Source organism: Diabrotica virgifera, chromosome 7, assembly GCF_917563875.1.
Source record: "Diabrotica virgifera virgifera chromosome 7, PGI_DIABVI_V3a".
NCBI lineage: Eukaryota > Metazoa > Arthropoda > Insecta > Coleoptera > Chrysomelidae > Diabrotica > Diabrotica virgifera.
The window spans coordinates 252,575,283-252,603,275 of record NC_065449.1 but is presented as its reverse complement, the minus strand read 5'-3'; the positions used below and the strand labels follow the sequence as shown (position 1 = coordinate 252,603,275).

Below are 27,993 nucleotides of genomic sequence, written 5' to 3'. Positions count from 1 at the left end.
GTTTGTGAAATATTGTTTAAACAGTTGCATATGTTTAAAAATAATAAGCTTTTATTCTTTAAGTTAAAATATATGAACAAAGAAAGTTTTTGCTAAAAAAAGTGTTATTTCAAAGGTGTATGTATGTAGAGTATGTGTTTTTATTTTGCAATAAACAAATTTATTTATTTATATCGAAATGTAATAAAAATTAAAATGTATCAATCATTATCAAAGGTCATTGGAATGCCCAATCAGAGCAAACTATCCGCTGTCCTGCGCGTAGCACCAATATTTATTGTTTATTTAAAAAAATTACTGACGCCGTGGTAGTTAATCGATTTTAGTTTTGCAAATTGCAAATGAAAGGTACGGTACTCTTCTATAAGCAAAAAAAATCTTCAACTTGCTATCTGCTTTATTTTAAGTCCTGTAACATTTTGAAAAAATGATTTTTTTTGCGAAAGCTGGATTGCAAAATTTATTTTTCAAAATCTATTGAACCGATCTTAATGAACTTAACAGTATTATTTTACCGTATCCTAAAGTTTTTCTGGGTGAAATATGAAGGTCCTAATTGTAGCATAAATGGTTGAAAAACGTAAAATGCGAATACTTGTTTTTGTATGGTTTTTTCGCAATTATTGCTATTTTGCAACAAGGGTGACTATTTTTTAAATTTTTAATCAATTCTATATTGTAGGAAATTTAATAATACAACTTTTATGTCAGTACAACTTTTCTTGTAAATGAATACTTTTAAAGTTATAATCAAAAAACGAAGAAAAAATCGAATTTTTCCTACAATTTTTGACATTTTGATTATTTAAACAATGTTCCGGACCTTTTTGACAGGGAGGATAACTCAAATATTATTATTTGAGTTATTTTCAAGCAATTTCTGCAAAAAAATTTGAGTCACCTCTCAACGTCCAAATGTACTAATATTTTTACAGATGCGCCCTGGTCTACTAAGTGTAATATAAACCATATTTGAACTTTTTTAGATTTCTTTCGTTCTCTACGAACAACTACCAACTCTGGCAAATTGATTTTACAATGTCCGGAGGTCATATTCCGAATGATTCTGATGTGGCCCGATGAAAAAGATCACACCATTTTGAAGCTTTCTTGTACGGTATTAATCGGAGCCAGTATTTTCGTTTTTTATGGTGAATTTATGTACATATTAAAACATGTAAACGAATTCGATAAACTGTTTTATGGACTGTTCATGCTTGTTGTGCCTGTATTGGTAAGTTAAAGTGTTTTTAAAGGAAGATAAAGTCAATTTAATATAATATATAATCATTTCTAATTAACTATTTTGATGGGAAATAGCTTCAGAACAATATAATCATTTCGTTGTGAACCGAAACAAAAGCCGTCTTATTTTAGTTTGTTCAGAGAGCGCCAAAAAGACATTAACTAGTTTCTACCCTTATTGGGGTTTCCTCAGAGAGCGCATATTTGATTCTCTCTGAACCACTAAAATTAGGCCGCCAGCCTCGGTCCACAAACGAAAGATCATGATGACATGGATGCCGTGGCGGCATCTGGTAAATACGAACGAAATAAAACTTTATTAGAACAGGCTGGCTGCCTGAATTTTAGTTGTTCAGAGATAATCAAATATGCGCTCTCCGATGAAACCCTAAGAAGGGTAGAAACTAGTTAGATTGCTTTTGGCGCTCTCTGAACTAACTAAAATAAGACGGCTCTTGTTTCGCTTCACAACGAAATGATTATTTATTATTTTTATTAGTTCTACTCCAGGGCCGTAACTACGATTTTAGGGGCCCCGCGGCAAAGGTGATCTGGGGGCCCCTACCGGGGAGTCTGGGGGTTTACCCCCCAGCGGAAGGCGGGGTCCAGAAAAATGTTTGATATTTAATCCCTTGAAAACGTGTTTTAATGAATTCTATGATACTCTGGGCTAATTAGCAAAATTCATGGAAAAGTTATTTACCAGCAATTTTATTGCTGGAATCGAACTATAAGATCCTATATATTAATAATATAGGTATGCAAAGTCCGCAGACAATGTGCTACTTTTTTTATAAACAAAATGGCGCCGACAAATCGTATTTTTTCCAATTATTGCTCTATAACTCCGAAGATTTTAACTTTACAAAAAAACACCCAAATAAAAATTCACCGCAATTAAATTATGCATAGAGATATGTTTTTCCCGATTTGCTCCGACGAAAATTTTCCTCGGAAAATGTGGGTTTTCCCAACAAAAACTCTAATTTTCAAATAAAGTTTTAGGTAAGTAATTATTAATTAATAATTAAATAACTTAGTGACATCAAAGCTTTCTTGGTATAGATTGTAATTCCAGAAGCCGGTGAAAATTAAACGAATATTTTAGCAACAATTCAATTGTTAATTAACAATTTACGATCGCAATAATAACCAAAATAATCATGATACATTGATCAAACTTATAAAGATTATAAAGATGAGATGCTTATTTAATATTTTATCGACAAAATATAAATTTTTGGTTTTTTTGCATAATCTTTAAATTTTGAAAAAAAAAATTATAATACGCTGGTCTAATTAGTAAAGTACAAAGAAAGGTTATTTACCAGCAATTTTATTGCTGGAATCGAATATTATGATCCTAATATAGGTATGCAAAGTCCGCAGATAGTGTGCTACTTTTTTATTAACAAAATGGCGCCCCCAAATCGTGTTTTTTTCAATTATTGGTTTATAACTCCAAAGATTTTAACTTTACACCAAAAACACTCAAATAAAAATTCACCTCAATTTAATTCTACATAGAGGCATGTTTTTCCCGATTTGCTCCGACGAAAATTTTCCTCGGAAAATGTGGGTTTTCCCAACAAAATCTCGAATTTTCAAATAAATTTTTTGGTCAAGTAATTATTTATCAATAACTAAATAACTTGGTGAAATAAAAGCTTTCTTGGTATAGATTATAACTGCAGAAGCCGGTGAAAATTAAACGAATATTTTAGCAACAATTCAATTGTTAATTAACAATTTACAGTCGCAATAACAACCAAAATAATCATGATACATTGATCAAACTTAGAAAGATTATAAAGATGTGATGCCTATTTAATATTTTGTCGACAAAATATAATTTTTTAATTTTTTTTGCATAATCTTTAAATGTTAAAAAAAATGGTTATAAACAAATTAACATTTCTCAGAAATTGTTTATTATATTCTAATTTTAAAAAAATACTTCAAATGCGTATTTCAAAGGTCTTGAAAATGAATGCTTTAAAATTTTTTTCCAACCATTTGCAAAAAAGTTATGAAACAGCAAAGTAAATATACGATTGTTCCGTTGTTTATAATTTGTTTTAATTGTTTCAAAGCTTAAAAGTGAGTCTGTGGTACAATCTAATTACTCACAAAGAATGTCAAATATTAGTTCAATGGTTATATTTTAATCAAAGATTAAAAATACTTTTTTTGTAATATTTAGCGCGAAAGTAGGCTTGATACAGAGCCGGAGCTAAAATGTTCACTCGAAGCGACTGACACGCAGCATACATAATACTATAATTTTAATTATTAAGTTTACGTCGCGTGGCGGTCGTCGCTTCGAGTGAAAATTTTAGCTACAGTACTGTATTAGTCTACTTTCGCGCGTGTAAATTACAAAAAAATATATTTATAACCTTTAATTAAAATATAACCATTAAACTAATAATCGATATATTTTGTAAATAATTAGCTTGTACTTCAAGCTCACTTTTACGCTTTGAAAGAATTAGAAAAAATTATAAACACCGTAGTAATCGTATGTTTATTTTGCTGTTTCATAACTTTTTTACAAATGGTTGCAAAAAAGTTTTAAAGCATTCATTTTCAAGATATTTGAAATACTCATTTTAACTATTTTTTAAAATTAGAATATAATAAAAACTTTCTGAGAAACGTTAATTTGTTTATAACTATTTTTTTTAAACATTTAAAGATTATGCAAAAAATAAAAAATTTATATTTAGTCGACAAAATGTTAAATAGGCATCTCATCTTTATAAGATTTCAAAGTTTGATCAGTGTATCATAATTATTTTGGTTATTATTGCGACTGTAAATTATTAATTAACAATTGAATTGTTGCTAAAATATTCGTTCAATTTTCACCAGCTTCTGGAACTATAATCTAAACCAAGAAGGCTTTTAAGTCACCAAATTATTGAATTATTGGTAGAAAATTACTTATCTAAAACTTTATTTGAAAATTAAAGATTTTGTTGGGAAAACCCGCATTTTCCGAGGAAAATTTTCGTCGGAGCAGATCGGGAAAAATATATCTCTATGCAGAATTTAATTGCGGTGAATTTTTATTTGAGTGTTTTTGTTGTAAAGTTAAAATCTTCAGAGTTATAGAGCAATAATTAAATAAAACACGATTTTCGGGCGCCATTTTGTTTATAAAAAAGTAGCACACCATTTGCGGACTTTGCATACCTATATTATTAATATATATAATCATAAGCTTCGATTCCAGCAATAAAATTGCTGGTAAATAACTTTTCCCAAAAATGGCCTATTCTCCGATAATCAGCCCAGACTATGACTGAAGTTTCTTGAACCTACATATTGCTATTTTAGTTGACCAACACAAAAAATTTTGAAATCACCTTATTTTTTATTCGCTTTAATAAATTTAAAAGAAAAACAACAAAATGAACAGATAGTAAAATAAAATGATATAATATAATGAAACAATAAAACAAAATTTCTTGAAATTTCAAAACCGAATGGAAAAATATGAAGATATGAAGGTTTATTTAGAGAAAATACAGAAAGAGGTAAATCAGGTTGCTGAGGAGATACAGTAAATTGAAAAGGTAGAAGAAAAATTCAAGAATGCGATAAAATTCGATATGGAAAAAGTGGAAGAAAAATTGACGGAGATAGGAAAATGTCAAAAAGAAGGAGACCGTCGGGAAGTAATTGTATACAGCTCTAATGAGAGCAGAATCCTATTTGACGAGGATATTAGATAACGATATCCGGTACCTTCAGCAGTGACACTCTCGAAGGCGAATACCGTCACTGCTGTTAGATTTATTATGCTGTGGTACTGGTAAGGCTGATTCCAATGTGCTTATTTCATCTTACCCTTACCTTTCTTTTCAATATGTGGTACCATGTGGTTCCGTTCACGTACCAAGATGTGGTCTAGGTAAATTGGTTAAGACAAAGTAGCTGGGACCGGGGGCCGCTATTCCGGTTGCATTTTAGTTTTTATTTCACCAAAATATCTAATTTCCTCAGTAACAATTTATATCTTTACGAAAGGTCACGAGGGCCCCAGCTTAGCCCGGGCCCCTCTTCCAATGGCATTTTAGGTTTTATTACGCCGAAATAACTAATTCCCTGAGTATTAATTTAAATTTTTATGTTAAGGTCTCGGGAGCCACAGCTCAGCTCAAGCTTCAGGGGCCCCTTCTAATGGTTCTGTTCCAATTGCATTTTAGTCGAAAATACTAATTTCTCCAGGGAAAAATTAAAACTTTATGTTCAGTTCTAGGGTGCCCCTGTAAGGTCTTTTTAAAATTGTATCATTTGACAATATTTCGTTGGGATCGGCTTTTAAAATACATATTTTTATTTTCCTGGTTAAACTCTATGCACGGGAGGTCAAAAAAGGGGCACCTGCGGGACCCCCCTTGGCCGTTGCCCCAATGGTAGTTACGGACCTGTTCTACTCCTATTCTGTGTATTGTAAACTAATCTTTGTTGGAATTTTACCGTGCTGGACAGGCGGGAAATTTCTCGTCATTCTGTCTACAAACGTCTTTAATTACTTGAGAAACGCTTTCAAATTTTTCGTCGCTTTTTCTAGAAGATTCATCGATCTTTTGAGAAACACTTTCAAATTTCTCGTTGTTCTGTCTACTAACTTCTTCAAGTTTCTCGTTGCTTCTTCTAGAAGTTTCATCGATCGATTCAGAAACAGTTTTTAATTTCGATAAGATTACTTGTTCTGCTGACTGGAAGTGGAACGTCTTTGGGTCTTCTCCGTTCTTCGTGAGGACATCCTCGAGTCGTGCTTGTAGGACTATCTTGAGCCCACTGCTGTCCAGATCCCGTTCCTCTAGCTGTTCACGGAGCTGTTTTACTGTAAGTTCTTGTAGCAACATCTTTGGTCGGCACACACGTACTTTCCAAAATGTCTTTTAACAGTCTTTCCGAATACCGAACAATCAACGCACTTTAACTATTCCCGACGAATAAAGTCCAAAAGTCTTTTAAAGTCTTTCCGAATACCGAACAATTAACGCACTCCGGTTATTCCCGACGAATATAGTTCAAAAGTCTTTTAAAGTCTCTCTGTAATTCACTTATTTATATCGCACTAAGTTAACCGAACACCGACACCAACCGTAACGTGACTATTGTAATTACTTATAATGACAATAAAACTAGCGGTTCGTATTTATTTACGACTTTATTATTTATTTATACAAGTTTACTTTACAAACTTTGGCTTAAGACTAAACTGTATTTACAAATATGCCCGTATTTATACCCAGTTGTTATTCTGGAACAATCGACGCCCATCTCTAGCTATCAGCGTGTTCCGCCTACGGGTCGTATGTTCGAGAAGTTCCTCCTCCTTTCCGCCGAGGCCTAGATCATTCGATGACGTCATTCTCGAGGTGTTTACTGTTATACGGCGGTCGGCCAAGTTTTCTCTTTTGTTACAATATTGAAAGTAAAACTTTTGTTCGTTCAATTTAATATGTTTACAAATTTTGGGCTGTGGGCTATCGAAATGTGCAAGAGGACAGAAAACGAGTTAGTTAATCGTTTTCATTCATAGTCGTCAAAGTAGATGACACCCCTGCAGGCTAACCACTGAAGAGGGAAATATTCTGAAGATATTAGTATGACCTTCAGAGTTCGAATTTTTATCAGCCAAAGATTCTTGTTTCAGACAATTTCAAAATTACCTGTTGTGGCTTATAAATGTAAAGAATTGAAACATTTGTTGGACATGATTTCGGCCAATTTCTGGCCTAGCGATATGTTGGACAAAACCAATAACAACTCTTTTAATGGTTTGTATAAAGCTGGATATGTCTTTATGATAATTATGTTTACCACAGGTAAGAAAGAACATATAATTTTTAATACTTATCTAGATATTCACATGAAATAAAGATATTCATATTTTACTGATGGGGAAAGCTATCAATGTTTTTTTTGTTAAGTGTTCTTCTTTTGAAGTGAATACTTCTTATCGCTCGATTATACACACACCGGCAAAATTAGCCGAACACCTTAAAAATGGGACATGTTTGATGTCTCGAATTTCCTAAACCTGTTTTCCGATTTGAGTGATTTTTTTAGTATGTTATAGCCTTATTATTTAAGAATAAGTATAGGTGGAATAATATTGTTGCTAGACAGGTAAATGTCATTTTATACCGGGTGTAACAATCATACTGTGTTTTTTCTTAAAGTTCGGAACACCCTGTGGAATATTCTAGCATAATATATATAAAATATTGAAATTAAAACCCAATTATAGCCTTAGGCTTTCTTAAAATTTTCTTTTTTGATTCATTTGCTTATGTTGGAAAATAAAAAACTTATGGGCTTTAACAACTAGCCATGTTTTTCATCAATAAATCCTCATAGTAGGGGAGGAAAGTATGCTAAATTTGCAGTTACTCGAGCGTTATGGGGATATATTGGATTGTGAATAGTGGGTGCTAAAACCGAAGAACTGGAAACTTTAGATGAAGGTGAAGGACCAGAAATACTAAAATCAGAAATACTACATGCTATAAAATTGGCAAAAAACAAGAAAGCCGTTGGTCCCGACAACATACCTACAGAAATGTTAAAGCTCATAAATGAGGAAAACATTGGAATACTAGTCAAACTTTTTAATGATGTTTATTCGACGGTGATATCCCTGAAGATTGGTTAAAGTCCGAATTCATAACCCTATCAAAAAAACAACGTCCGAAAAACTGTAGCGATTATAGAATAATAAGCCTTATGAGCCACACTTTGAAAATCTGTCTACGTATCATCCACAGTAGAATCAGAGATAAATGTGAAGAAGACCAGGATGAAACACAATTTGGCTTCAGAAATGGACTGGGAACCCGGGACGCACTCTTTGCACTAAATGTGTTATTGCAGAAATGCCGAGATCAAAGGAAAGACGTCTTTGCTGTATTTATTGACTATGAGAAGGCCTTTGATCGAGTTCAACATCAAAAATTAATTAAAATATTACAGGATAAAGGAGTTGATAGTCAAGATGTACGAATCATAGAAAAATTATACTGGCGTCAAACAGCGACAGCTTACATAAATGGAAAATCAACAGAACTATGCAAAATACAAAGAGGTGTCAGACAGGGTTGTATACTGTCCCCACTATTATTCAATTTATATTTAGATAGAATATTTAAGGAAGCGCTGCATATTTTGGAATGGGGTGTGAAAGTGAATGGAATTCTGATAAATACAATCAGATATGCAGACGATACAGTTATTTTAAGTGATGATATGAATGGATTACAACACCTTTTAAATGCCATTGACACAGTGGGAAGAGAGTTTGGCCTAAATATAAACTGTTCAAAAACAAAATACATGGTATTTAGCCGTTTGGCCCATCAAGATTCACGGTTATATGTTGATGGTCATATAATTCAAAGAGTACCCAGTTTTAAATATCTTGGTTGCCATATTACTGAACAACTAGATCCAGATAAAGAGATAAAATGTAGAATCGAGATAGCCCGCACGATATTTTTAAAAATGAGGTCATTCTTCTGTAATGATACCTTGCAACTTCAACTTCGAAAGCGCATGATTAAATGCTACATTTGGTCAGTCCTCTTGTATGGTGTCGAAGCATGGACATTAAAAATATCCACCATTAACCGTTTGGAGGCCTTTGAAATGTGGCTGCACAGACGTATACTGAAAATACCATGGACGGCTATGCTGACAAATGTGGCAGTCCTTAAGAGAGCAATTGCTACTCGCGAGCTGCTTGATAACATCAAATATAGAAAGATGGCCTATTTTGGACACGTAGTAAGGGGAGACCTGTATAATATTCTTCAATCTTCTTGCAATAAAAATTAGGACTCCTATTTAAGATTTTAAAGTAACCCCCCACCCCACCTCCGTGGGGGGTGTGTTTGGTGCCATTCGATAGATTTTTGAAAAATATTGAATACGTGTATTTTGCAATTTTACGATCTGATGTTCATTTCGCGAAATATCGTATTTAAAATTTTTAATTTACCCCCCACCCTTCTCCGTGGGGTGACGTTTTTAGTATTATTCGATAGATTTTTGAAAAATATTGAACACGTATTTTTTCGCTTTTTTTGTGAAACTTTGTGACTCACCCATTTTCTTACGCCCAGCTCAAATCGTCAGATTTTTTAAATATACACTATTTTGCATGTATGTACTTACCGTACTTAATCTGACGATTTCGAGTTTTTCTAAGAATAGATTTTTTTTCGGTCCCCTTAATGAATTCCCCTGTGTTAAGAACCAATATAATAATATGGTATAGGTACATTTACAGGGTACAAAGTTTCTCCCCATGTGATAATCTGACGCGCTCAAATAACTGCAAAAATCCCCGCTTGGGTTCCCCTACCATCATTATCTGCTTAGTTTAATAAAAAAGCCTAGAGTAATTTAATAGATGTATTAAATAAATAAATTACTAAGCGATGTAAGCGATGTCACAATGACGACCTCCCGTGGATTTCAGCTGAACTAGCTACTACCTTCGAGGGGAGTTTTAATATCAAACGCTGAGCGCACATGCATTTGAATCAAGTATGTAATATTTAGTATTTATTTTTGCATGTTTTTTTTACAAATTTTATATAAAACATCGACGAAAAATGAAAATCAGATCGAAAAACTGCAAAATACACGTATTCAATATTTTTGAAAAATCTATCGAATGGCACCAAACACGAGCTCCACGGAGGTGGGGGTGGGGGATTTAATTTAAAATCTTAAATAGGAGCTCCAATTTTTATTGCAGATTTGGATTCTTTACGTAAAAATAAGCAACTTTTATTTGAAACATTTTTTCGAATTATGGATAGATCGCGCTATAATCGGAAAAAAACGATTGTTTCAAATGGAAAATTAAATTAAAAATGAAAAGTCCCCCACTATATGGAAAACTTAACTTATTTTCTGGTTTTAGCACATACTCTTCACAATCCAATAGGCCCCCATAACCCTCGAGTAACTGCAAATTTAGCATACATTTCTCCCCTACTATGAGGATTTATTGATGAAAAACATGGATAGTTGTAACGCACATAACTTTTTTATTATCGTACATAATTAAATGAATCGAGAAGGAAAATGTTAAGAAAGCCAAACTTTACAATAAAGTTTTAATTTTAATATTTTACATGTGCTAGAATATTCCACAGGGTGTTCCAAACTTTAAGAGAAAAACACAGTATGATTGGTACACCCGGTATAAAATGATATTTACCTGTCTAGCAACAATATTATCACAACGATACATAGGCGCCCATACACACGGGCAGGGGGGGGGGCCGTGGCCCCCCCCCTAGCTTTTCGGGAAAGAAAAAAATTAAATTTATATTACATAAACGTATTTTTGTCAAAAAATTATTAATTTTGAGAGATAAATTGGAAACAACATATTTATTAATAAAAAAAATTCACATATTGGGTAGTTATTAATAGTTTAACAGAAAATCTTTGTGTCTACGACAGTGGTCTGTATGGAATGTGCATAATACACATTTCCCACAATCACGGTATGCTACTAACGAAAACATTGACAGAGATTAGAGGCGTGGGAAACATACAGGGTGTCCCGGAAAATAGTACGTTCCTTAAAGGTATAGGTAGAAGGCACCATGTAGAACAAAAAACTCTTATAACATTTTTTTCTAAATGCAACCGTTTGACCAAAAAATTAAAATGTATTTTGGTATCCAAATTTAAATCTGACAACTATGTGCGGTACGCAAATTTAAGCATAGACAGTCCCATGTAAATAGATAGAAGATTATAGTAAACAGATAGTTTTAAAGAATCCTGTTTAGTGTCAATGCCGAAAATGTTTTCGAATAGTGAGTGTATTACCTATTATGTTATTACCTATGAATGGTGTTTGTGAAAGGTTACTTGAAACATCTATTCGGTATATTAATTATTTTCAAGTAAGTACAACTTAGTTATTTCAGTTCACAAGTAAACAAATTACTGAGACATTATCTGGTGTATTTAAGTTCCACTGTAAACTATTAAAACTATGTAATTCAGTTAAAGCCCTCAGCAATACTCAGCATTCAACCCATTTAAACCTTACTAAATACATAATACTAGTTTAGTTAAAAGATGTGTTTTTATGTTAAAAGATGTGTAATTCGTTTAAAATTATGCAATAGGTATTTCAATACATTTCAAAAGAAAATAATTTTAGTAAACAAATAGTAAATACATAAGTATTACCTACTATTAGGTTGGATTATTTTAAATACTTTTAATCACAATCACAAACGAGTTCTTATTATGTTATTATGTCGTAGTGCGTACGATGTTGCCAGTTTATTAAAATTTCCAAACATTAAAATACAGGTATATGGAAAACAATGTTAACTTTTTTTTGGAAATGGTTAACTTTAGAAAAAAATGGTATAGGACTTTTTTGTTCCAAATTGTGTATTCTCTCCATACCTTAAAGGAACGCACTATTTTCCGGGACACCCTGTATACGCTGTAATCGACACCCAAAATTACCTGCAAAAAAACCATATCAGCAAGAATTCCGATCTCTGATCGATAATCACTAATGAGCCATTTGTCTTTAACAACTGGTATAAAGTAATTATATTTTATATTTTGAAAAAATTCATACTGAAAAATAATTTTTAAAATTTATTGAACATAGTCAAATTTTAGTTTGCAAAAGTACTTTTTTAGTAAGTAGATTATTTTTAAAGTGTGCATTATGATGAACAGAACAATTTTATTTAAATGAAAAACAGGTGATCTTTCATGATGAATGAGTGTTATATACAGGGTGTCCCAAAAGTAGCGGAAAGGCCGAATAATTCGCGAAATGAACATCGGATCGAAAAACTGAAAAATACGTGTTCAATAATTTTCAAAAATCTATGCGATGACACTAAACAAGTCCACCACTTCAACCCCTGGGTGTGCAGCGGGGGGTAACTTTAAAATCTTAAATGGAACCCCTAATTTTTGTTGCAGATTTGGATTTTCCTTGTAAAAATAAGCAAATTTTATTCGAGCCATTTTGCGAATTGTGGATACCTAGATAGCGCTATAATCGGAAAAAAACGGTATATCGTGATACCACAGCAAAATTATAGAAACGGTCTAATATCTCGAGAAATATATATGTACTTCCAAATAAAACTAAAAAACACGTGTTTAATATATTTCAAAAATCTATAGAATGACACCAAACAGGATTTTTCATTCCACACTCTGGAGGTGGGGTGAGAGTTAACTTTAAAATCTTAAATAGGAACCCCCGTTTTTTCTTGCAGATTGAGTTTCCTCCTCAAAAAATAAGTAACATTTATTCGAACTTTTTTAGAATTGTTGACGGATGGCGCTATATTCGGAAAATGCGATTTATTTGCGCCATCTATCAACAATTCTAAAAATGTTTGGAATATGTGTGCCTTATTTTTCATAAGGATTCTATATCTGCAAAAATAAAGAGGGCTCCTTTTTAAGATTTTAAAGTAAAAACTTGGTTCGACACATACTCTTGGTTAGTCTGCTCGCCAAAGTTGAAGGGAAGAGGCTTTGCAAGCATTGTATTCTTTTCAAACGGGTTTTAAAGAGAGGCTCAACTTTTGTGGTACCCATGACATTTCCATTTAAAAACTTGGTCTAGTGTTTAAATGTATGAATAATTCCTCACAACAGGGTTCAAACTAGGTTTTTTAGGTGGTTTAAACTACAGTAGACTCCCTCTATAACGAGAACTGAAATGGTGAATTAATTATCTCGTTATAAGCGGATCTCGTTATATCAAACAATAATAATATTGAAATCTTTTGATGCCTCTTACGCAGTTTATTATGAGTCGATGGTCAATCTGAACAGTGAACAATGAGACTTCGCCGCGATAAATTGTAAATTTCCTATAGTATTCAATATCGGTCGATAAACAGGCAGATGTTTATTACAGGTGGCCGAGTTTATTATAGCACTGGCCTCGATAATAAGACAGATGTTGGGCATTTCTATGTACAGGTAGTTGGGGCATTTATTTATTTATGACCATTACAACGCTAAAAAGAGGTAAAGACAAGTATTCTTCGATTTAAATTTTCCTCGTTATAACCAAATATGCCTCGTTATAGTTCAATAGGAATTTCATGGGACACCTAATGTACCTCGTTATAAGCGAAACCTCGTTATATCCGTGTTCGTTATAGAGAGAGTCTACTATATATATTGTCATCCGAAATATACAAAATGTAATGTGCAACATCTTCACGTTTGGCCCCCCCCCTAAAAATTTTTATATGGGCGCCCTTGCAACGATATTTTTAAATAATAAGGCTATAGCATACTAAAAGAATCACTCAAATCGGACCACTGGTTTAGAAAATTCTAGACATCAAACATGTCCCATTTTTATGGTGTTCGGTTAATTTTGCCGGTGTGTGTATTTTTGCACGGGCCCGGTATACATTGAGCTAATACGGTCTTGGACCCTTCACTTCTTGCATTGTTTACTTTTATGTCTAGCATAGGCGTAACCAGAATGATCCTAAGGGGGGGGTTACAACTACCTGAAAGGGGGGGGTTACAACTACTGGAAGGTCTCTGAGGGCTATGGTGTTAAGCATATAGAGCTCAAATTACATCCCAATGGGGGGGGGTTACAACCCCCAAAACCCCCCCCCTGGTTACGCCTAGGATGTCTAGAGACTCCTAGAATTCTAGAACGTCAGAAAATGTATTTAATGTATTTAATGTATTTATAAACCCAACATAAACATAGAATGTTGGCAGTTTAGAAAACAGTTGTATTTGAAGTTTATAGTTGTCATTGTGTTAATCTTTAAAGTATGTATTGTAATGTTGTTGATATTTGAATAAAGTTTTTTTAAGACAGAGCAACAATATGTACTATTAATTCATGTATTTTTTGTATGCAAAAACAATTATTTTGAATAATTTCATGGCAGTCACACGACATGACAAACATGAAAGTCACAGGTGAGATCAGGCCGGATTAGCCCAAGACTAGCAATCACGTACCAGTGTGTCCACTAGGGTGGCGCTTACTGTATAGTACCTAATAACGCTCTATAAGAAGTATTTACTTCTGTCGCCACTCCCCAAGTACCAGGCGCCGTTTTTTTTTGTGTTTTGTATCTCTTAAAATTTTTTAATTACGGTAATAAAAATAGGTCATTTTATTATTAATATTTAACAATTTTAGGTCAGATATTTACGATAGTTATCATCGTGCAGCCGGTATTTTTTTCAGAACGAACTTTACCATTTCCTTGTGTCCTGCCAGTTGATTGGTCTAATACGTACATGTATATACCTATATACATCATACATGTAATAGTTATGCAGCTGGCTGTGTGTCTTGGTGTTATAGGGACAGATTACTTACTCCTTGCCATCTGCATCTATACGGCCAATCAGTATTATCTACTCCAGAGATGTTTTCTCGTATTTAATACCAGTGAAATGAAAGAAGTTAATCAGGAGTTAACAATATTAAGTAAAGACAGTATGGAGCAGTATAGTAATTGCTTAGAAAAGGAGTATCTTCTTAGATGTGTCAAGCATCACACTATGCTTGTTAGGTAGCATTATTGTATATTAGAGTGGTTCAAAATAAATCCATATTGAAGATAGTTTATGTTTCCTTTCCATTCAGAGGTGGTTTATTATCCCCAGACAGCTGTTCCTGTCTCTAGACTTCTTCAGTGGGACTACACTGAAGATGTCTAGAGAGTGGCGCCCAACTCCTCTGAATATAAAAGAAACTGAACTGCGTATGGTACTAGTACACTTTAGAAGACCAAAAATAAGCATTTTTTCAAGATTTTTTTTCTCAGAACTTTTATTAAAAATGAACATAAAACTTTTTACATATTAATATCTAACTCTTAGAGAATACCAAAAATATATCTTTTTTCATTTATGCGTGTACTCTAATATTGTAGAGGGCGCCAAAGTCGAGGCCTCGAAAAAAAGTTGTTCCGATGGCGGACAGTTAATCTCAGGATTGGGATCTCTGAAACAAAAAAATTGTATCGCATTTGAAAAAGGAAGGTTTCTTACGTAACAATTTACCACCGTTAGTGAAAAATTCTGCAAAACAAAGATTTTACGGAAATTTGAAAAAATTTTGTGAAAAAATCGCCTGTTTTTCTTTAGTTTTTCATGGATAAAAAACATTTATTTTTCATTTTTGGGTCAAATTGTGGTAAATTGTCACGTAAGAAATCTTCCTTTTCCAAATGCAGTACGATTTTTTTGTTTCAGATATCCCAATCCTGAGATTAACTACTGTCCGCCATCACTTTTCGAGCCCTCGACTTTTGCGCCCTCTACAATATTAGTGTACGTGCATAAATGAAAGAAGATATAATCAAGTATATTCAAATGGGAAATAAGCCACAATTTTACCTAAAAATGATTTTATTGACGTTTCGACGCCCAAGTCGGGTGTCGTTGTCAAAATACAAAATAATACTAAATAAACAAAAATGTTGTTGCTTAGTAAAAAATTCTTATAATAATTTATTTAATCTGACTCATTTATATCGGCAATTCAGACACGTATTATACATTTTAAAGTAGAATGATATCAAATTCTGATTTTGATCGAATTATTTTTAGTTTACACATAATTTATCAAAATTCATATCAGAAACAAAGAAATATACATTTAAATAAATTTAATATTCTTTTAGAACAAAATAGTATACATACTTTTGATAACCTAAATAGAAATAATGACATATTAGCGACAGTTGTCAATCTATCAAATAGACATTTAAATGCAATGGAAAATTTGGTATTGTCAAAAGGTTTAAACTATGCTGTCACTCATCCATCTATTCCAAAATTAGACATAATTAGCGCAGTGGAAAAAATATTCCAGTGTTTACCAACTCATGAAAAAGAACAATATAGGGTACTATGCAAACTTGAATTGGAAAAATCTAATAAAATTGAACAGAACATCAGCAAAGAGGAAATGAAAGCTTTAAAAACTTTAAAAAATGATGACTCCATAACAATCCTACCAGCGGATAAAGGAAATGCAACTCTAATAATGGATAAAGTACAATATTGCAGATCTAATTACAAATGGACCTTATACCAAATTAACGAAGGATCCAACGAAGACACTGGAAAACAAAATCTATAGAACTTTATTCAAATTTAAAAATGACCTAACGTACTATCAAAGAAAATTAATGACACCTCATTACAGTAAGACACCACATTTTTATGGAGTACCGAAAATTCACAAAGCAAATATTCCACTTAGACCTATTTGTAGTACCATCAATTCTCCTTGTAGTGAACTATCAAAATTTTTATTAAATATTATAAAACCATTTGCAAATAATAATGACACATTTATAAAAAATACACAACATTTTTTAAACAAATTATCAAATATTGAATTTAATCCAAATAATATTTTAGTAAGTTTTGACATAAACAGTTTATTTACAAATGTGCCATTAGATAAAACTTTAAACAAAATCAAAACGAAATTAGAAAATGATAATACATTAACAACTAGGACAAGACTAAATGTATCAGCTATAATGGAGTTATTGACATTATGTACTAATAATACCTATTTTCAACTAAATAATGAATTCTATAAACAAAATTTTGGTCTCGCAATGGGCTCTTCTTTATCTCCATTATTGGCTAATATATTTATGGAGGATTTCGAAACTAATATCATTTCTAAACAAAATTTAAAACCCACAGTATGGTGGAGATATGTAGATGATGTGTTTTCCATATGGCCTCATAGATCGGAATTGTTGGATACGTTCCTGAATATTATAAACGATCAAGAAGAGACAATAAAGTTTACAATGGAAAAGGAATAAAATAACACCCTACCTTTCCTCGATGTTTTGGTCTCAAAGAAGGATACTGGATATGAGACTCAAGTGTATAGAAAACCAACACACACCAACAGATATCTCAATTACAAATCAAATCATAACATCAACGTTAAAAAGGGAATCATTAAATCCTTATATGATAGAGCCAAAATTACTTGTTCTAACGAAAATTCATTTTTAGAAGAAAAACAATTGTTAACATCTGTTTTATTAAAAAATGATTATCCCATATCGTTTATAAATAAGGAATTGTCAAGATTGGATCGAATGGAACAGAACAACTTAGAACGGGATCCTACAACATTCACAAGAAATAATACGAGGAAAATATCAATACCATATGTAAAAGGACTATCCGAGAAACTTAAAACAATAGAAAATAAATTCAACATATCAACAACATTCAAAACAACAAACACATTGAGATCTATTCTATCTAAAACTAAACCTAACAGTGAACAAGAAAGAACAAAGAATTGTATTTATAAAATACCTTGTGAATGCGAACAGTTTTATATAGGTGAAACGTCAAGACCATTAAACGTAAATGAACATCAGTCTTATATAAAAAATAGAGAATTTGATAGATCTCAAATATGTCAACACGCATGGGATAATGAACATAGAGTTCAGTGGAGAGATTCAAGTATAGTCCTAAAAGAAGCAGATAGTAAAAAGAGAAAAATCAAAGAAGCGGCTCTAATTATGCTAAATGAAACCAATTGTGTCGCAAATTCCTCGGTAGAATGCAGTAGGATGTGGTTACCCATATTAAAGGAGGAAGTCAATAGAAAGAAAATACCACAGTTAGTAAATCAGTAACATATCGAGTTAGTACATATTTAGTATTTTAGTATTATTTAAAATTTAAAATATCAAGTCAGAATTTGGTATTAGTTTTGAGAGTAAACTAAATGTAAACCCAAATACTTACGATGTCGGGATAGTATCACGAGGTTTTTCCTGGTTTTCCCTCGTGATTTACTATGGAATCTCTAACGCGAGAATTTCAGTGCCACCGTTGCATTTGGTTGTTTTTTTAAAGACAGATCACATGCTATGCTTTTTTGTGGCGGATATTCTTGAGTTGGGATTGATTTCATGTAATCGAATGAACTCTCTTTTAGTAAAGTCGTCCCAGGAACGCAACTCATCAATATTGGCAATATCATTTTAAAGTCGTCTACTTTAAAATGTATAATACGTGTCTGAATTGCCGATATAAATGAGTCAGATTAAATAAATTATTAGAAGAATTTTTTACTAAGCAACAACATTTTTGTTTATTTAGTATTATTTTGTATTTTGACAACGACACCCGACTTGGGCGTCGAAACGTTAATAAAATCATTTTTAGGTAAAATTGTGGCTTATTTCCCATTTGAATATACTTAATTATAAAAATGCCACAAGAAAATAGCTTCAGAACAACATAAAGAAGATATACTTTTTGTACTCTCTAAGAGTTAAATATTAATATGTAAAAAGTTTTATATTCATTTTTAATAAAGGTTCTGAGAAAAGAATTCTTGAAAAAAATGATTATTTTTGGTCTTCTAAAGCAGCGGTTCTCAACCACCGTGTCGCGACACACTAGTGTGCCACAAGAACCTATCAGGTGTGTCGCGAGATTTACGAATACGATATTTTTTTATATTTTTCACTTGTTATAATATACCAATCATGCATTCAACCATTTTTTTTAACTATTAGGTATATACCACGTTATACCACGTTATAGGAAAAATACTAAACAGAATTTTAGAACTTAAAGACGAACTACTCGAATTTTTTAAAGCAGATGGCCAAAGTGATTTTTGTAAAAATCTTAAAAACCCTCTTTGGTGTGCTAAGCTGGCTTACCTTTCTGACATTTTTAATAAGCTAAATTCTTTGAATGCAACGATGCATGGACGAAAGGAAACCATAATATCATCAACTGATAAAATAAGTGCCTGCTCCAAAAAACTTACATTCTGGAACTAGGTTATAGAAAAAAACGATTTGACTGCTTTTCCCGAAACCTCTATAACTTTAATTAATTTGAAATCTGAAGAACAGACTCTACTAAAGGAGAGCATGAAAGAGCACTTATGTAAGTTGCAAGAAGGGATAACTAAATACTTTCCCTCTGTCTTGAGTGCTAACTGTGAATGGTTGATTGCACTTGACGAGAACAACATAAACAAGGCAGAATTAACCTATTCTGAAAAGGAACAACTTATTGAAGTGTATTCTGACCTGACACAGTTTTAAAATCAAAATTTGGTGAAGTAGCTCCGGATGTTTTTTGGATTTCAGTTAAGAATGAATACCCAAAATTAGCAAAGAGAGCAGTATCCCTTTTACTTTCCCTTTCGACCTCGTACTTATGTGAATCTGCATTTTCTGCGATAAATAATATAAAATCTAGTTACTGGTCTCGACTACTTGATGTGGACAGCGAGCTGAGAGTGTGTCTGTCTATAATTCGTCCTCGGATAGATATACTTTGCAAAAGTCATCAGGGTCAAATTTCACACTAATTTTATGTATTCTTTGTGTTTTGTTTTTTGCTTGTTATGTTCTTACGAAATAAAAAATAATATGCTTAATATATTCATCTGTACTTACCTACCACTAGCAAAAATTTGTACATATAAGGGTGTCGCGAATCTGTAAGGAGTACGTTAGTGCGTCGCTGAGCAAAAAAGGTTGAGAACCGCTGTTCTAAAGTGTACTAGTACCTTAAGCCGAATTATAAAAATCATTTTATAATTTTATAATTCACTTTTAGGACGTTGTAGCGAGATCTCTTAAAGAAAAGATGAAAAGTCCAGATGCAAGTCCAGACGGAGGAAGCGGAATGTGACTGCATATTTTAGAGTTCTTTTCGCCTTCTTTATTCGTCGTCTCTTGTCTTATAAATTGTAAATGTCAGATATTAAGGATGTTACCAGAAAGTAGTTTCAAGAAACGTTTTCAGATTTAAATTATTATTTATTTTTAATAAATTTTGCATCTGGACTTTTTATCTAAATCCATATTCTTTTTCTTTTAACCAATCATTTTTACACCCAAACATCTCAAGATGAGGTCGCTAAACAATTGTTTTCTCCAAAATCGCATTATTTTTCGTTTTTCTTGCCTAAAAGAGACAAAAAAAATCATATTCGGCGTATTTGAGGGCCTTTATTTTTTCTTCACGTTTTTCTCTTTGAATATCATCAAACTAAATCAACAAATCTTTAAATGGGTCTAGGAATACGTATATCCCTTAAGTACAAGTAATATGAATATTTTATTTCTATTAGTCGAAAAAACGACAATAACGCATTTGGAGAAAAGTTAAAAACCTCTAAAAAATTTTTTTTTTTAAACTTTTAGGAACTTGTTTTTTAAGGTGATACAGTAGCGATCAACAGGTAGCAAAAACGCGTTCTAAGATTGCGGCTGTAATTTTGAATATTTTTTCGAGATATGTGGCACACGTATTCGTAATATAATAAAGAATGGCGGTACAGAGCCCAATTTGAAAAATATATTAATATGTGGAAATTACTCTGTAATTAAATACAGTTTAAAAAAAGAGCCTGTACCGCCATTAAGAACAAAAAAATACACTTTCTTCAAATAAATTTTTTGTCCGATGCCTAGATTTTGTGTCATTTTGGAACTACTAAAATTTTTTATTTCATTAGTAGTTCCAAAATGACACAAAATCTAGGAACCGGATAAAAAAGTTTATTTGAAGAAAGTGTATTTTTTTGTTCTTCTTAATGGCGGTACAGGCTTGTTTTTTTAATATTGTATTTAATTACAGAGTAATTTCCACATATTAATATATTTTTCAAATTGGGCTCTTTACCGCCATTCTTTATTATATTACGAATACGTGTGCCAAATATCTCGACAAAATATTCAAAATTACAGCCGCAATCTTGGAACGCGTTTTCGCTACCTGTTGATCGCTACTGTTTCCTCTTAATCACAAGAAAGTGGAAAATGATTGTACAAAAAATCGATTTATTGTGAACCAATCATACTTTTTATCATAATGTTTCATTTTTTCGATTTTTAGGTTCACCAAAGATTTCAATAAAACGTTTAACCCTCTAGAAATCGGCCAACTAATAAACAGTGTTTGGGGCGTATGTCTTGGGACGTTTATCTTGTCCAGAGTATGATCAACGTAATTCTTTACTGATCCTATCGTAATTTTACAATTTTTTTTTAAGGATGACGTCTCCATCTACCAAACGGCTGCAGCAATAATATACTCTAGTGGATTCGTTATGCAACTGGGCATCGATTGTGTCATGGGCAACGAAATGTGGTATCAGGTAACTCACTCTCTCAGTCTTCGTCCCTTCCCTCTCCCCTCTCTCTCTCTCTCTCTCTCTCTCTCTCTCTCTCTCTCTCTCTCTCTCTTTCTTTCGAGCAATACAGCCTAAGATGAGTCTTCGCTGACTTAACAATCTCTCTCCACTTAAAACGATCTATCAGGAGTTCCTCTGCTTGCTCCATATTTAGAGTGCATAGATTTGCTGCAATATTATCTCCCACCATATTCTTGGTGTCCCTCACAGTCCCTTTCCTGCCCTACTGCCCTATCCTGACCAGGGCCGCATTTAGGTCAATTGACGCCCTAGGCAATTCTCTAGTAGCCGCCCTTCAACCATGTACCATTTTTGCGAAAAAAATTGCAGAAATTTGCAAAAACACTAAAAATGGATTTAAACTACGATGTGTGTATACCTATAACAGAAAAAAATGTCATTCCAGCTCGATCACATTAAACTTCTTTTCAAAAAAAACTTTTTTCTTGACAAAATCGACAAATTGCACATTTTTGCGTCATACTTAATGAGAATATTTTTAATTCTGGACATTTTCGAAAATGACCTTTCAGCGGACACGTTGGCACCTGGGATGCACAAGGAAATGTGCAAAGCAATGTCAAAATTAGGGAAAATATCTTTCAATCCACTTAGTGCAGTTACTGAAGGTTTTCATCTCCGATATCGTTGAACCTCCATCAATTTTCATGAAAATTCAATTTTCATGAAAATTGATGAGTAGTTAGAGTTAGAGGATACCTCAAGGAACAAAGGTGACATGATGCCAACTTGCGCTTTTACTGTGGTGGTGAATGCCACCCCTTCTCGAGGATGAAAATTATTTTTTTAATAATTCCATAAATCGATAGAGAGGCAAATTCTAAGCAAAATTTGTTATATAAAGTTATTAATATAAATCAATACTTTTTGAGTTATTAGAGATCAAATATTTTATTTTTTCGTTAAAATGCATATTTTAAAGCTGTTTTTCACGTCGAACTCAATAACTATATGCTTTTACCAATAAAGTTATTATTATCAAAATTGAAGATAATAAAAAGTTGAATACACTCCTTGCTTAAAGAACTAAACTAATGTTAATTCAAAGTGAGTTATGGTTAATTGAATGAATATATTTTTCGACGAGTACTCAAATCTAAGTATTTAAGCTTAAATAATGGAAAAAAGATGCATTTTATATAAAATATACCTACTAAACACTTGTCAAAGTACTTTGGAGTACGTATCAAATGAGCTCCAGTAGAAGTCAATATCATCACAATTAAGCAAGTTATGATGAAAATAAGAGAACCCTTTAGAACTTTTTAGGAAAAAGTGAAAAATAAAACATACGCCATTTCCACAAAAATTAAAGTTTATAGTAATCCTTAGAAGAATTTCTTTATATTAGCATAAATAATGATTTCAACAATTTTGATTGGTTTAGAATGCATATTAAAAAAAAGATGTAGTTTTAAAAAAATCAGAATTTTTAAAATTATCGTAATTTTCATTTTCTTTTGATAATAACTCCAAAAAACACTCAATATACGTAAAAAGTCATATATGTATAACCAAATTTAATTTTCTCTGTATCAAATATTTTAACTTTATATAATTATATAAAACTATGGGGTATATAACTATAGGGTAAAAAATAACCGAGATAGAAACGTTTAAATCTTAAATTTTGCTGCGAGAACCATGTAACCGAGGCCATTTAACGTTTTATTTCTAAAAAAAGTAAAGGGTTTAAAAGATTAAATTCAACTCGTTTAATAGTCAATAAAATTAACTTTCAAATGGTGTTAAACAAACCTGATATCGGAAAAATTAACGGAATTATTTAAAAAAAAAACAATAACTTTTTTGGAAAAATTCTTAAAAGATAAATTTTGAAAAATATTTGGTGCATAAATTTTAATGCTATTAACTTGTTCGGGAGCTCATTTGATAGATATTTGTACGTACATACTTTGACAAATTAATGTTTAATAAGGTTATGTCATAAAATGTATATTTTCCCGTTATTTAAACTTGAATACTTAGATTAAGGTACTCGCCGAAAAAAAATATACATTCAATTACCTATAACTCACTTTTAGTTAACATTAAGAGGTCTTTTCAGTAAGGAGTTTATTTCATTTTTTATTAGATTCAATTTTGGTACCTAGTAATAACCTTTTTGTAAAATCTTATAGTTTTTGAGTTATTTATGAAAAATCGGTTAAAAACATGCATTTTTCTCACAAAAAATTAAAATCTTTGATCTTTAATAACTCAAAAAGTTTTGATTTATTTTAATAACTTAATGTAACAAATTTTGCTTAGAATTTGCCCCTCTATCGAATTCTGGGGATATTTTTAATAAAATAATTTTCACTCCCGAGAAGGGGTGGCATCCATCCCTACGGTAAAATCGCAAGTTGACACCATGTCACCTTTGTTCTTTGAGATATCCTCTAACCATTCACCAATTTTCATGCAAATCGATGTAGGTTCAACGAAATTGGAGATAATAGCTCATATCCACCTTCAGTGACTGCACTAACTCTCTTTAAATTTTAAGATATGTCAATTGGTGATTTTATTGTGGTATCCAAATGCATTCCGAATGCATTCATGCATGAATGATATATCTTGGTCGTCTTTATTTTGTACCGGATTTTCAGCTTCTTTAATAATTTATTCATTGCTTAATTTTGGTAAATCTGTTAATAACACGAAAACGTTGATAAATAAGTCGATAAGATTCCAGACGTCTATTCAGGTCTCTTGTCAGAGTGTCGATTATAATATACGAGTAGAATGTGTGGATTTTCATCTCATCACAAGCTGAAAAGTTTAGTTCATCATCGGCCCCCTCGTCAAATTGAATTTTTCTTTTTCTCTTTCTTATTTCTTTATATGTATTATTTGGGCATAATTTTTTGGCTTCCTTGCGGTAAAGTAATTTGAAAGAGCTTCGTACTCTTTAATGACAGAACCTAGATCCATAATTTTTATATACAAATTTTTTTGTACAGTATTTGTGCCGCCCTCTCATAATGTGCCGCCCTAGGCAACTGCCTATATTGCCTAATGGATAAAGCAGCCCTGATCCTGACCAAAAATTGTTAGTTAAAAACGAAGTAAATGAAAGATTCTATCTAAATCAAACTTTATTAAAGATAAAACGAAAGCATGGGGACATAAAGGTAGGTATGATTAAAAAACAATTAAAAAGGATGATAAAAAAGCTGTCAAATGAAAATAAGAACTTAGTATTTGTAATACTCACTCCACGATCCCAAAAGAAGTTTGGTAGTTAAAATAAGGAACTGTAGAGGAATATCGTTAGTCAATACAACATACAAAATTATATTTATAATACTGTTTAGAAGACTAACTCCATACGCAGAGGAAATAATAGACGACTACCAAAGCGGATTCAGACCGGGAAGGTCGACCATAGACCAGATCTTCGTCCTATACGCCAGGTGTTGGAAAAAACTGGGAATTCAACTGCGATGTACACCAAATCTTCGTGGACTTTAAACAAGCTTACGATTCTGTTAGCAGAGAAGCATTGTGGGAGACCATGGTAGAAATGGAAGTACCTGGAAAGCTGGTACGATTAGCACAGGTGAGCATGGAGAACGCTTCCGCACGGATCAGAATTGGCAGCACCACGTCGGAGGAATTCCTCATTGACACCGGGCTTAGACAAGGAGATCCTCTCGCCCCGTGCTGTTTAACTTCGCACTGGAATATGCAGTAAGGAAAGCTCAGCCACAACTGACAAACGGATTTGCGGCCCATGGATCAAAAATACTATTGGCCTTTGCGGATGACGTGGACACAATTGCACAATCCACCAGAGATGCAAAAGAAGTTTTCACCCTATTCGAGAACGGAGCCAAGGAAGTTGGTCTTAAGGTCAACGAGGACAAGACCAAGTATATGGTGGTTACGAAGAAACCAAGACAAAGGGTTAGACAAAAGGACGTGGTAGCCAGGATTATTGCAGAAAACAGGGCATATTAGTCATTAATGACTAATAATTAGTCAAAAATACTCACAAGGCCAGCAAAAATAAGAGTATACAAGACAATAATTCGTCCCACAATAACGTATGGAAGCGAGACATGAACTCTGAACCAGCGGGAAACGGCAAAATTACTGGTAATTGAAAGAAAGATACTGCGAACTATCTACGTACCTTGCAGAGAAGAGACAACAGGAGAATGGAGAAGAAGACACAATGATGAACTCCAGACAGTATAGGGAGATGAAAACATAGTACGCTACATTAAAGCAAATCGAATATGATGGGTGGGCCACGTGCTAAGATCGAGTGACGAAAGACTTCTGAACGCCACATTCTGGGAAAGTCCCGATGGCAAAAGGTCAGTAGCCAGTGATCTACGCAAAATGGAAGTACAGCAATGGGAAATAGCTGCTCAGGACCGACAACAATGGAGGGAAATAGTAAACGCGGCCAAGACTTACATAAAGTTGTGAGCCAAATGATGATGATGACGAAAATGGGTATTAAAATGGGTTTGTTAAAATGGGTAACTAAAATTGCTCAGTATTCCAAATCAGTATTCAAGTTTTATTTAATTTTAGGCAAGTTTAATACCAGATTGCTTGTTCCAAAGTAACTGGAAATCACTGGAAAAAGAAGAAATAAAGAAAGACGTTTTGTTCATTTTACAAAATACTCAAAGATTTCCTCAGTTCACTGCTTATGGTCTTTATGATATGAACATGACTTCTTTTATTAAGGTAAGAGAGAAATGTTATCAAAATTTCAGAAAGATTTACTCTTTTAGGTATTATTGATTTACTATTGTGTATTTTTTGTCTTTTAGGTTCTAAAAGTGGCATTTTCTGCTTACACATTTCTTACTAACGTATCAAATACACAAAAAAAATAATTTTGGTGATATGGATCTGTCTTTGTCAAGCGTTCATTAAAAAATAAATATTTACTATTAGAGCCAACTAGTTTTTTTCTTTATCTAAGTTGATTTATTCTATGAGTCACATATAAATAGGAAGAACATGAATGAAGGTTTAGTTTCGAAGGTCAAGAGAATTTGCAAATTGTTTTATATAATGTAAAATAAACACAGACAATGAAGTCTCATTTCAGAAGCCACGGTGTATCACTTGGTACCACAATCTCTATCATCAAATAATGCTATCTATTTTTTACGTTATTGTGCCGGAGTAGGTACCTGGACACCTTCTGAAGCTTCTTCTGAAGTTCGAGGCTTTCGAGATATGGTGTTGCAGACGTATTTTAAGAATTTCATGGTAGTTCAGAGAAATAAGGAAAAAAATATCCTGTTGGTGACACAACCCCTTCCAGGCCGAAACCAAATTTTTTGAGTAGTATGGACATCTATAATATTAACCTATATGTTTCCTGCAGCCGATTTTGATGATATCATCCAGCCCTCTGCGTCCACTGCTGGACATAGGCCTTCCTCATTTTTGTCCATTGTGCTCTATTTTGAGCACTTTGCATCCAATTTCTCGATATTTTCTTGAGATCGTCAGTCCAACGAGTAGGTGGTATTTCTCTACTTCTTTTGTTTAATCTCGTTTTGATGATATACATAGTTATAAACACATGAAAATTAAAAAATGGTAAATTTTCGCTTTTTTCGCCTTTTACCAAAAATTTTAAACAAAGAGAGTAAGAAACTCATAAATCGTATAAAAAACTTCAATATGGCGTTCGCTGAATATGTCTATCCTTATTGGTTGCTTAGAAAATTACAAAATAAATCATAAATTTTGAGTTTTTATAAATATTCATAACTTTGTAAAAAATTAACTTATAACCTTCTTATTACACGGAGTGCTGAGACTTCTGGTGCTTAAATCATACCCTAAATTTCAAAGCAATCGGTCAAATAGTTTAAAAGTTATTTAATTTGTTTATCCCAAACACTATAAGTCAGAAAATGATGAAGTTACAGTAATACCTTGGATAGTTTATGAAAGAAGAAGATTTACACTATTAATTTAATTTAAAAAAAATGACAAAAATCATTCTAAATATTGCAAAATTATTTTGCAAGAACATGTGAATTAAAAAAAGGGCTAAGTTCATCCCTAATTATTGTCCTAGGACAATTCTTTTTCTTTCTAAATGTGTATAAAAATTCAGTCCTTCTAAATATGAAAAAATAATGTGTCTACGGGTAACGGTTAAAAAGTTATTCTAATTGTTTATAAGTAAGCAAAAAATCGACATGTTTTTGCAAAATAATTATACACTGTTTAAAATTACTTTTTGTCATTTTTTTTAATTAAGTTAATAGTATGAATGTTCTTCTTTCATAAACTGTCCGAAGTAACTGTAATCTCCTAATTTTCTGACTTATAATGTTGCAAAAAATGAATTTGGGATAAACAAATTAAATAACTTTTAAACTATTTGACCAACTGCTTTGAAATTTAAAATATAATTTAAGCATAAGTCTCAGCATTCCGTGTAATAAGGGGACATCCATAAACTACGT

At 32.5% G+C, this 27,993-nt stretch overlaps 1 protein-coding gene across 1 annotated transcript; it reads left to right on the top strand.

The window, feature by feature from the left end:
• The first annotated feature begins 988 nt into the window (after positions 1–988).
• LOC126888427 (odorant receptor 94a-like) lies at positions 989–26,668 on the top strand. Its single transcript, XM_050656680.1, has 7 exons — positions 989–1,234; positions 6,923–7,094; positions 14,474–14,852; positions 21,214–21,313; positions 21,371–21,475; positions 26,084–26,242; positions 26,329–26,668. Exons 1-7 carry the CDS (start codon positions 1,061–1,063, stop codon positions 26,392–26,394), a joined length of 1,155 nt encoding a protein of 384 aa, XP_050512637.1. The 5' UTR covers positions 989–1,060; the 3' UTR covers positions 26,395–26,668.
• The last annotated feature ends 1,325 nt before the right edge of the window (positions 26,669–27,993 follow it).